Below are 12,053 nucleotides of genomic sequence, written 5' to 3'. Positions count from 1 at the left end.
TTACTAGCTTTTTCCAGTGCTTGCTCAGTTGTCACGGAGATAGTTGAGTTGTCGTCACACGTAAAGTATTTATTTGGAATCCTTCTCTGGCCGTCCACTAAGATGCAGTTGAAAGCTATAGAAAAAGCTAGTAAGTGGACCTTGAGTTAAGATTATTTTTGTCAAACTACAGTACCCCAAGGTCAAAAATGAACTTTCATGCTTAAATGTAGGTTGTCAGTGTGTGAACAAACAACCAAATGCTTTCATGGTCTGGTGAAGAATTTTTTAATGCTAAGAACAGATTTACTGCAATGACTGGAAGCACTATTTTGCATCAACATCCAGTATTTATAAAATAATAACTAGTGGCATTTTCAAAGCCCCATTGGTCCTCTCATAAGAGGGTCAGAAGGAAGTGATGAGTTTTATGTCTCCTGATTGTTTGGACTTTAGTTTAATAGAGCAGAAGCAGCATTAACAACATGGCTACATGCAACATGCAGAAACACATTAACTTTAAATCCAAAGGAGAACACAAGACCATGTTCTCATTAGCAAGAACAAGTTTTTAAAACAGCTTCAGGGCAACCTTGCACAATAAAACTCCTTCAAACCATTTTACATTTAATTGGTTTAGCAGATGAAACTGATGAAACTTGGGTAGAGTCCATATAGTAGACTAACAGATACTGTAGGTGTTCAGCTGTGAAGACACAGATTGCATTGCTTTGCTTATTGACACAAAACAAGCCTCTAAAGACCACCGCTGATCTAAAAGTTAATTTAGCTGCTCTGAGAAACTTTCCTCCTCTCTGTGCACTTAACTTTTCCCTTGTGTTAAACCTGGCATCTTGATCTACGCCAACTGACAGGGTAACACAGCAAACCCATTCATCTTCCCCCCATCTTCCTCGTTTGATCCTACAGCCCTGGGACTTCAAAGGCTGTAGGCCAGTGGATTGTGGCTGTCCACACACCATGCCAATCTGACAGCTACAAGGAACTGAGGTACACGCCACACATAATACCTACTAAAATGTGGTCAGAGGGCCGTTTGGTTCCTCTTTGGAAACATGCTAATTTCATGGTAATTTCAGCTTTTTGGACAATGATGCCAAGAGGCAACTGGCCAACTTCTGTCTCTGCCAATTTAGGTTCAATTCAGATTAAATTCAACCATTTGCTGTGTTTTTTTTCCTTTTTCGAGCGGCGTGTCCAGTGGTGAATCTGGAGCATTATTCATACACTGCAACAATTAAAACATCAACAGGGAAAGGAGAAAAATATGTACATTATTCATATCTGTCCTCCAGGGAGACAAGCAGTCAGAGCTAATGAGAGGCTGAAGCTTTGAAGTCATGGAGCCCTCAGTGAGGTGAATGGCATGAATTAAGTACCACCATCAGACACGTTTTGCTCTGTGCGAAAGCCTTCTAGACAGCTAATTTTAGCCAGTGTTATGAGCCTTGTCTTGTCTATTTTCTAAGTTTTTATTATGAAATTTGAATATAATTAAGTCTCCTCCACCCAGTTATCTACAAGAAGGTCAGGCTCAGCTATACAGCAGCACCCCAGGAGCTTGTAAGGAGTCGATGGAGAATAAAGAGGAAATTAATATTCCATGAGAATATATATACGAGCACAAGATACACTTGTTGTGAAGTGGAGCGGAATGGATGAGTAGCTTTTTCCGCTGCTCAAAGGCGAGAGAAGTGTGAAGTGTTTTTGGCGAGCAGCAGCTTTGCTAAATAGAGGAAGCTCTGCCAGCCAGACTTGACCCCTTTCCCTGGCACTGCCGGTGCCCGCCGTCCTGCCCTGTGCCATGCTGATATGCTATCTGCCCAAACAGATGCCCACTCTGCCTCACAGTGCCACTCTCCGGTCCCCCACTTCACTCAGAGCCGCCTGCTGATGTTTTGTCCGTCCTAGCTCTCTGTATCACCCTTGTGTCCTTGAAGAAGCACAGCGGAGAGATAACCGAGACCTGCGCTGACCTCGTTGTTAAAGGGAAGCCACTTGCTGATGAAAGGTCTATGTGAGGCCAGACATGACATAAAGGCATCCAACAAGAGCAAATATGGTGTAAATGTTTGGCCTACCTCCACAGAGAGCTCTCCAGCACCTTGGTGGAGTCAGCGTGGTAGTACTTGGTCAGGATCAGAATGACCTGCAAGAGAAGGTGAGAAGAGAGAGATACAGCATGTTTAGATGCAAGCTAGTACTGAAGAAAACTAGCTAGTGACAAAATGTGAGGAAAGCTTTCGATTGATGTCTAATTCAATTAAAATCCAAAACTTGGCTTCAGTTTTTATGATACTCAAACCTGTAATATGAATCACAGCATTACACAACCTATTCGTTTTTGTCAATTGCTTCGGCACATTTCTCAAAACATTTTTAAAGTTCTCTGCACTGAAGATGCTTTTCCCAAAACAGCTCATAGCCAGTGAAAAACAACCTATAGTTACATTTACACTATCTAGCGACCTTAGTAATGCACTCCAGAATGACCCACAGGACCGTAGGATTATGCCACTTTCCACAACTGTTAAAAAATAATCATTTTTTTTATGGTGTGACAATGCTGTGGTTACGGACTGGTTAGGTTTAGGCACAAAAACCATTTGGTTAGGGTTAGGATAAATCATGGTTTCGGTTAAAATGTTCATTTGAAACATGGTTTATACTTCCTTAAATTTACACAAACTTCATCGTCATGGCAACAGTAAAAACCACGAGATTGCAATTTTTTTTTAAAATGTCCTGACTCGTGGTTGGAAATATGACGCTCACAGTTGGAAACGAACAGTAGTCTCCTGCAGCAAAGTCCACTATTTCCAATTTTCATTATCACTTTTGCCATCCACCCAACCCGCCTCCTCCTAATAATGCAAATTCATCTTTTCAAGTCACCTTATATTGACATCACCTGAACTGTGTCACTTCCCTGGGTCATAATTACTACGGCGGCCCGATGGCATATACATAACTATAAGTCAATTTTGCCAGCCTGAATTTAAGATCTATACTGTCGTTTTTTTGTGAGAACAGGCTGGCAAAACACTACAGTTAACCTGTGAAAGCTGTAACTCATTCAAAACCTTTAATTCATGTTTTAAAATGACAAAATGACACATTTCTGTGACATTGTGTAAAACCAAGGTGGTCAAAATGTTTAGATGTTTTGTCAGAAAGACAGTGGACTCTAGAAGTGTGTTCCTCATCTTCTAATTTCCAAACATTTTTGTCCAACATGTTTTCACTGACACCAAATGCCTACTGTACCAGACTGTTATTTTTCTAAAGCGAACTGACTGCTATTCTTTATCAAAGTGAATACTCTTCAGACACTGATTTCATGAGTACAAGGTTTCACATTCCACTTTGTAAAGCAAAAGAGCACTTAGATGTGCATGTAGTGTGAGGAAAAACAATTTCATTTTCCTGCAATGATCACACAACACAGTACAATACAGTAAACAGACAACAGAAACAAAACACAGGCCTACTATATTCAGCAGTACAGTGAACAAATACAGTGACAGTGCTGGGAATCATCCTGTCGATCCTGTCTGTTGGCCACAGATTCTCATCAACCTCACACCTAATGCTCTCCTTTGCAATGCCGCAACCATCCTCATCACACTTCTGCTGTTATGTCATCACAAGCTGCATCCATTGCAGCGAGCGAAGACAATTTCACTTTGAGGTCGATAATCGTATATTTACACCTCCACTCTTAGTGTTTCCCCTAGGTTGACTGCTTTGGAGCGGCGGGGGGGTTAATATGTGGGGGCATGAAAAACTCAAGACAGAGACTCATCAGCCAGACATTTCTCCGTTCTCTGTTTAAGAGCGGCTGACATTGACACTAAAATGAAAATTGCTGGTCCACCTTAAAAGTCAGTCCACCTTAAGTGGGCCTGGTGAAGTTAAGCTAACGCGTTGTTGCTAACTTCGGGGCTAACCCCCTTTGATAGATGAGTATTTTCTTTGTCTTGAGGAGCTGCAGCATTTATTAACCGACACACAGCTTGTAATGTACATTTACTGCCAGGTTGACGACTTACTGCTAAACTTTTCCTCTGCTCCGCTCGCGTTCACGTCATGTTTCTGCCCCTCGCCTTCTGCGCTCGCGCAACTACACACGCACGTTTACACACACATACTGCCTTATTCCTTAAGAAGCTACGCTACTCTTGTACCTTTCATGTAGATGTCTTTTGACGAACGAAAAGAGGGAGGATGACTAAAAAAATCCACAATAACGTAGGGTGTTCTTGTGCTCACACAATGTGCGAGTGAAAATCATTACTAGCCCGTTGATATTAATGATCGTCTGAAATTTTAGCAGCGGCACTCATAATTTTGCAGCGGCGGTGCGCTGAATGAATGTAGGGGAAACACTGACTTTACACCTACGTTGCTCCCGTCCCCGTCTGAGCAGGCGCCTCCATGTTCACAAACTGTAATAACTTTGTTGCCCTCAAATTCTGTAATAGACTGTAAAAAATATGAACGTAGTCAACGTGACGTCAGCCCTTGGTTTGCGAACTGCTGTTTTGAAGCCTCGAGTGTAGCGATTTGACCACCGCCATCTTGGATTTGGCTGTCGTCATGTTTGGATTTTGGAGCCAGAAGTGAGGGTGTTGCTGACCATAGCGCTAGCCATTAGCTTGGTTATCACGGTGCGTTTACAATATATGGTTAACAGTGATAATGCTAATGCTAATTTTCGCTAACGAAAAGCAGGCCTAAAACTGATAAAACAAAACGTACTCACCGGAAAGACTGATCATCCGACTCATTGGTTCATTGGTGGGTCTCTTACTACAACCAAACGCTGAACAAGACTTTTTATAGGCGATTATAAGAGCTGGATACCGGACTAAAAATGGCGTCCTTTCAGTCCTATAGGATTTCTCGCCTGGCGCATACGCCAAAAAAAGTTTCTAGCTTCCGGGTTTGTTTCCCCCGTGGTGCGGCCCACTGAATGTGCGCAGTAGCGTTTCCCTCGCGGGCCCCGCCCGCGAGCGCCCGCTCGGCCCATAGACTTTACATTGTGATATCCAAGGGGTCCTGTCAACAGTTTTACAGACGTCTCTTTTACAATGGTGGTACGTCATGCTGTATTTAAGAAGACTTGAAACTAGCAATTGAAACCATAAAGTTATTGGGAAACAGTTAGGAAACTGAGGTAATAAATCAAGAGAGAAGTAGGGTCATTTTCTCATAGATGTCTTTTTACAGCAAGTGGAGTCACCCCTGCTGGCCATTAGATAGAATGCAGGTTTTTGGCACTCCTGCATTGGCTTCATTTTGCAGCCCCGGAGGTTGCCACTTGTACAAACCCTTACTCATGACTTACACCCGTAAGCTAACTGGACAGCACGTTCCATTGGTTGATGTGGGAAGATGTGGGAAACTCCCCATTCCTAAGTGAAGTTAGAGTTTCATCTGACAACCAATTTATCAATTTAGCAGACATTACGACCACTCTGTATTAATGCAAATTATGAACTTGACGACTTGGCAGATTTTGACAATTAAATGGACTATTCTGCATGAGATGATTTACACAATGAAAGAAGTCTAACATATCTTTGAGAGTAAACTATTCAACTGAGAAGAAACATACAGCAATCTATTTTGACCACAAAGACCTACAACCAATAATTTTTCAAATCTTAGACAATTGTACTTATTCATTTGCCTAAATGTGTTAAAATATTTGCAAATGGTAACAAAGAATGAGAAATGCACTTTCTATTGTGTACAAGTAACAAAATCTGAAGAATTTCAAATTGTTTTTATGACTTGACTGAGAAAACTAAAGAATATATCTATGCTAGCTCAGGTGAGATTTTAGCTATTCCCTCTTGTTTTAAGAAAGGCTATTTTTTATTTTCTAGGTGCTGTGTTCTGTATCAGTAAACTGCAGCCATGTTAAAGTAATTCAGCAACACTGTAAATTAGAAACCTACACTTTTTATGAGGTGGATAGCCACATACACTACTCAATAATACTCAATACTCAAACTTGCCAGTCTCTTCTAATACATTCCATCTAATAAAGTTACTTAGATTGCAACATAGAAGTGTTTGTATAAATGATTGTCAGACTAGCAAATTCAGACTTGTATTTGTACTTTCTTGAACTGAAGCTTTGGCCAAAAACAGAGAACATTTAACAATCAATTCCCGACAATTCCCAGTGCTCCTAGTTGCAGTAAAATGCCTTATTCTATTGTGTCTAATAATTCAATGTAGCGATTTCAAACCATTTTTTAGGTTTATGTGATACTTTGAAAATAACTAACAGCTGTAAATTGTAACTGATCTCCATTTGTGAATAGGTATTGAAACATTTTGTATATTTTTATTTTTATTTGTTATAATTTTTTTAACATGTTTTATGAGAAAAAACAACAAGGGATGGGCACAGGCACAGATAGTCATCAGTGTTTAAGAACTCTATTGACCCTTAAAGTCAAACTTTAAGGGTCAAAATGTATTTTCTTTCTTTTCTTTTACAGGAGCAAAAACACTTACAGTTTCAGGTAACAACACTTGAAGAAAGGTTTTTAATAAATAAATATAGATACATAATAAGGGATAATATATACAAATATATTTCAAAGCACTATTGGTCAGTCAATAGACCTGAATAAATGGTGGGCAATATTTTGCCAAGATTTAAACTAATCTCTCCTTTACATTTCAGGCAACATTTTATTTCAAGCGAGGGCAACTGTAGGGGAACTCCATCAGCACTGGTGCTGATTTTATGCTGAATTTTGTTTGAGAGTGCTTGAAGAAACTATTACTCTGAACAAATAACGCTCTTGTTTGCCACTTTGATTCAACAGAACGCTCCCACAGAGCTTTCCTCAGAGTTCTTCCTAGCCCCTTGTTCAAGCAAAATTATGAATTTAGCTTAAACACATTTTACTAGGAGCAATTTTATTATGAAATCTGTATTTTAAGGAGAGTGCAGGTTTGTTTTCAGGTTAGGGAACAAATATTGCAATATTTCATAAAAACTTAAATGTAGGAATGTATTATTCATATGACCAAGACATCTTGGTCCAGGGCACAAACCCCATGCGTGTACACTGGATCAGAGACTCTTGTCTTTTATATTTCTGAGAATTCTTGTTCTTGACAGCAAGGTCTGCTGGGATTTGCGTTGCCATGGCAAGAGTGCCAGTGGGTCAGGCAGCACGGTGGGGCTTAGAGGTGTGATTGACAGGCTGGCTTGCAGTTCTAGGTAGTGGAGCGAGTGAAAAACTGGGGCCTGCCTTCAGGCTGAGGGGAGTTGATTGGCCGAGGGGTGCTGCCCAGAGGCAGCTGCCAGCAGGAGGCTGTGTTGAAGGTGGCTGCTCCCAGGGAGTCACACTGCAAACTCTGTGCAATATGGACACATTTGAAACATCTTAATGTGGAAAGAAATCATAGCCTGTATCACCATATCCTCTGTGATAATAGAGCATGATTATGGCTCTTATTTAGGGCTGCATGTTTTCACTAATTTTAGGTTATTTGTAGAACTAGTGCTGGGACATTTTTAGTCTGGGTGGCCTTTGGGAAAATGAAAGACAGCTAACAATTTCAGGAGGTGAATTTTGGGTTGATTTCTTTGTCAGACAGGTTTAAAGCGCTGCTGTCTTACACAGCTGACTTAGTAGGATACCTGGCTTCCGGCCCAAATGTATTCTCAAATCTATTTCCATCCTATCAGCCTTATAAAACCTACCCTCTAGCATTAAGTGGTGCCCAAGGCTTTCACATTGCCCTCTTGTGTCAGGACAAGGCCGCACAGCCTGTTGCAACTGGTTGCAGTTAGTATTCAAAAAGAAACCCTAAATAATTTTCATAAGACCTTCAACTGAGGCAGAGCTGGTCTTGAACTATGTCTTAAAAGAGTTTTTTCTGCACAAATCTAAGAGTTGGTGAAAGCGGAGCACCACAGCTGGGGACATACAGAATGAGCTTTGAGAGCTCTACACAACACAGACTGCCATCAAAGCCACTAGGCAGAGTCTCGAGGCGCTTAGCTCAAAGCAACTCAAACTCAGGACTTCCAGCCCTGGTGGAGCTTGGCTTCCAAGGATGTTTATGGAGTCCTGAAAACCAGAACAGAGTATATTTCCCTGAGCAGCAGCCCACTTGCCAGGGCCGATAACAACCTCTGTAACAGCTCTAACAGATGCAGTGGCAGTGTACAACCAGCTTTTTTCAGTGCCTCCAACTGTGAGAAAAACTTTCTTTGTTGATGAGGAATCAGACAGCATCCATATTGGAATGGGCGACCAAGCCATCGTATGAAGCTCTCTGAGTCATGCAGCATGCAGCAAGTGCTCCCTGATTGGTTGTTGGCCTACTGTGACTCAACTGGTGTCTCTGGAAACAGGCTGTCCGCCTCTGCACAGCTGTCCTTCTCCTAATGAGATACTGGTGCAAAGCTTGACACTCTTACCAGGCAGGCAGAAAGGCAAAGTAACAGCACTAGTCCCTTGACATAAGGATTTGATCTACCATGCTGTACACTTAGTACTTTTGCCTCCCAAAGGTAGTCTTGGTTTTTTTTTCTCCTTGAGCTTTACGCCTCCAGTCAAAGGCTCAAATTTATATTTTTTAAATAATATTTTTTGTTGTTTTTTGCAAATATTGCCTATTTACACAACCAACAGACATTAGAATTCATCTGGAGTTGTTTTTCTGGCCATCTCATGAATGTAGTTCCAATTTTCATTCCATTTCCTTTAGCTCTTTTTTGAACTCCACCAATTCCTAAGGAAAATATCTGACTCTTTAGCTGCCAGATGCTCCACTATGTTCACCAGCTAGTTGCTAACTTTGTCTGTCTGGTGTTTAGTGCTGTGTAGGTAGAGCTGCCTGCTGCTGCCAGGAGCAAATATGCAAAGCTGGAAAACCAAAAAATGCACTAAAAGGTCCTAAAAAGCTCTGTAGAGTTGAGGGAAACTGCTGAGTTGGGTGATAATTCTGTGGTTTTGTCACTACGAGCAACACCATTCACATCACATCATTGTGATTTGATCTATTAATATAAAAATATTAATTAGTGCTGCTTTAAAGTAAATTGTAAAGGGTATGGTCTAGACCTGCTCTATGTGAAAAGTTCTTAAATCTATAATTATAGTTTTGTGTCACTTAATTGCATCCTCAGTCTTATACATGTAAAGGCCTCTCATGTCTAATAATCCATCAGTCTCATGAGATTGAGGTATGCTTCATTCACCCAAATGCCAATGCCAATAACATATTCTGCCTCTCTATCCTCATGTTGCGTCGGTCTTCAAGGCCTAATTTCTGCTCAACTGGAAAATGATTTTTCTTTTGGGGTGAAGTGGACAGGGCAAGGATGTATTTGGCCATAAATCACTACTGGCAGGAGGCAGAGAGAGTGTTTATTTGGCAGCAGCGTACCTAGCCACATTGACAAAACTGCTGAACAGCACAGAAGCCAGATTCCTCTGTTGCCTCTAGTGTACAGAGCAGCGCAGAAGACTTGGCAGTGTCTACCTAGAGCTCATTGGACTAAAGGGTAAAATTGGCACAGTCTGAGAAACCGACCAGAGTGGTAAGAAAAAAAATATCATTTTTTTGGAAATGTAATGCCACGCCAGTCTGTTGTAATTCAACACAAATAAATCACAGAGCCCTACTTAGAGTCAACAAGGATCGGAAAACATGTCAAACTGAAGAGAAGAAAGTCTGGGAGCGAGTTTTTTTCATGAGCAATGACAGAAAGAAGTCTCTGTATCCTTTATTGATTTAGATGACAAATTACAAGGAAGTTTGTGATGAACTTGGTGACCTAATCAAACAGTCGTAGAGGAAGTATTGCTCTATTGTAGGTGGCTTGTAATACTGTGACCACATAATCAGCCACTGTGGGTTTCTTGTTTGTAAGCTAGCGGACAATGAGTCTAATGGCTTTTATTGGGGAAAAGTCAACAGGGTGGTCAGGACCCCTGGATGACTCCTTACAGGAATGACAAGAGACCCCATTGAGACTCAAGCTCATGGCAGAGTTGACCATGAACTCCAGCTTGACAACCGATGTTTGTCCCAGAGACATTCCCATCAACTGTGTGCGAATGGAGTGCTATCAATCAGCTATTGAGGAGAAGACAGAAGGAGAAAACGTGAAAGAAAGAAAGAGACTTGGGATGGAGGGGGTAAAGACAGACAGACTCTGAGGCTCTGGAGAAAGAATGCAGTCATTCATTTTTAAAGTGAAAACAGTGAAATACAAGTACTCCATCGAAGTGTGTGACACCCCCTCCTCAGCCCTACGGGGCGCTTTGCATTCTCCAGAAACAGACCACACACATAAACAATTCATCACAGTCTGGAATAGAAGGGAAAAAGTCATTTTTGTCTATTTTCTTAAAAAAAAAAAAGAGTTGGAGCCCAATCTATATTCTCGGGCCACAAAAGCAAATTCCACGCCAATAAAATTTGAGGAATGACTTTACACTGACACATTGACGCCATCTCTGTCTCGCTCTCACACACACACATGAATACATACGGGCACAATGACAGTGCATGTGTAAACCAGCTCTTTCTCTTTTCATAATCTGTAACCTTGACTTAAACCTTATTTAAATTCTTTTGGGGGAATTTTTGCCTTCATTTGATACAGTAGAGAATCAGACAGGAATTCTGAGGTGAGAGACAGAGAAGGAGATGACATGAAAAAAGGCTCCTGGCCAGATTCGAAACGAGGGATGTTGAAGTTCCATTGTATGCCTCTTACTATCCACGGGATGCAGCTGCTTCATGTTACAGCTCCAGAGACAATCCGCTGCCATTCTAGGAAATGTCTTCCTAAGGTGTAACTGAAACATCTTGCTTTTTCCAGACAAGGTGAAGACTGTTTAATTTGTCCAGTACGTTGATTTATGACCAAATACCTGCTAAACAAATGACATTCCTATCAGCCTCAGCTGGACTGCAAGTTTAGTGCCAAATGTTAGCCTGCTAATGCACTAAACTATGATGAATGAACATGGAACTTTACACCTGCAAATCATCAGCATGTTAACATGCTAAATTTTGCATTTACATGTATATAAAGCAAAATTTAAACAGCTAATCCATCTCTTCTTTTCTTGTTTGTTTATGTTACTTCTCTCCAAAAGTCTGTAAAGTAAGAAAAAGAATGCTATTTTTTTTTCGGCTCTCTGAGAATTCTTAATGCAACACAAGTGTGAGCTGCAGTCTGAGCATTGCAGCTAGGGTCGATAAAGCATGAAACAAGAGAAAGCTGAACCCTTATGTTTGGGTTCACTTCTGCTCAAAACAATCATGCATGAGTAGTCCGACCAAGCTCTAGCTGAACTTTGTCTCCTCTTCATTCAGACAGGAATTCTCCATCCATCCTCTATAAGTGATTCAAAGGTCGCACATCGCATCTTCTGTTTTCTTTTTTCTTTCTTCTGTGCAGTAAGTACAACAGTACACATTCCTCCACAGATATCTACCAAATAATTGTGCCCTCACCCAAATACAATGGAGGTGAATGAAATTTTGTTTGTGGTGCTCACAACAATGAAAAACAGCAACATTCTTTTTCCAGGAACACTATCCCTGTTACTATGGATGATTCACAGACCTCACTTTGGACAGTTTTCAGTTGAACTATTTTCTACCAAAAAAACAGTCCCTATGAAAACTGTTGACTGGGAGGTCTGTGGTAACAGGGACACCATTTATCTTCACTGTGTTGGGGTAGAAGTAGAAATCTGAGACAAATAAATAGACCAAAATTATCTGTATGGCTAGATACCACAAGGGGATTTGGGTGACCTAACCCTTTAAATTAGTGACAATTAGGCTACATGTTCTTATTCTCAAGTCTGAAACCAGAACTCATTATCCAAAGGACATTTCAGGGCCTGTAACTCCTCTACATCCCTCTCCTGTCTTGCTTAGACACACACAAATACGCACGCTTGTAGAAAATAAAATGCTTCATTCATCCAAATGTTCCCCATTAACCCCATCCTTCCTATTCAATGGCTGCCCTAATTGTTCAG

The 12,053-nt window shown here is 41.0% G+C and overlaps 1 protein-coding gene across 11 annotated transcripts in view; it reads right to left on the bottom strand.

Annotated features, from left to right (window-relative positions):
- The window catches only part of sorcs2 (sortilin-related VPS10 domain containing receptor 2), a 347,239-nt gene that overhangs the window by 259,098 nt on the left and 76,088 nt on the right, over nucleotides 1-12,053 (bottom strand). For 9 of the 11 annotated variants that reach the window (XM_044340749.1, XM_044340750.1, XM_044340753.1 and 6 more), the window contains one exon: nucleotides 2,082-2,149. In XM_044340749.1, the coding sequence (XP_044196684.1) occupies nucleotides 2,082-2,149 (68 nt within the window). Of the gene's footprint in view, nucleotides 1-2,081; nucleotides 2,150-4,187; nucleotides 4,261-4,765; nucleotides 4,983-12,053 lie in introns of those variants that run through there. The other 2 variants (XM_044340757.1, XM_044340759.1) reach the window with 2 other exon arrangements.

This window comes from Thunnus albacares, chromosome 22 (genome assembly GCF_914725855.1).
Source record: "Thunnus albacares chromosome 22, fThuAlb1.1, whole genome shotgun sequence".
Classification (NCBI taxonomy): Eukaryota; Metazoa; Chordata; class Actinopteri; order Scombriformes; family Scombridae; genus Thunnus; species Thunnus albacares.
This window is presented reverse-complemented; position numbering and strand designations above follow the sequence as displayed.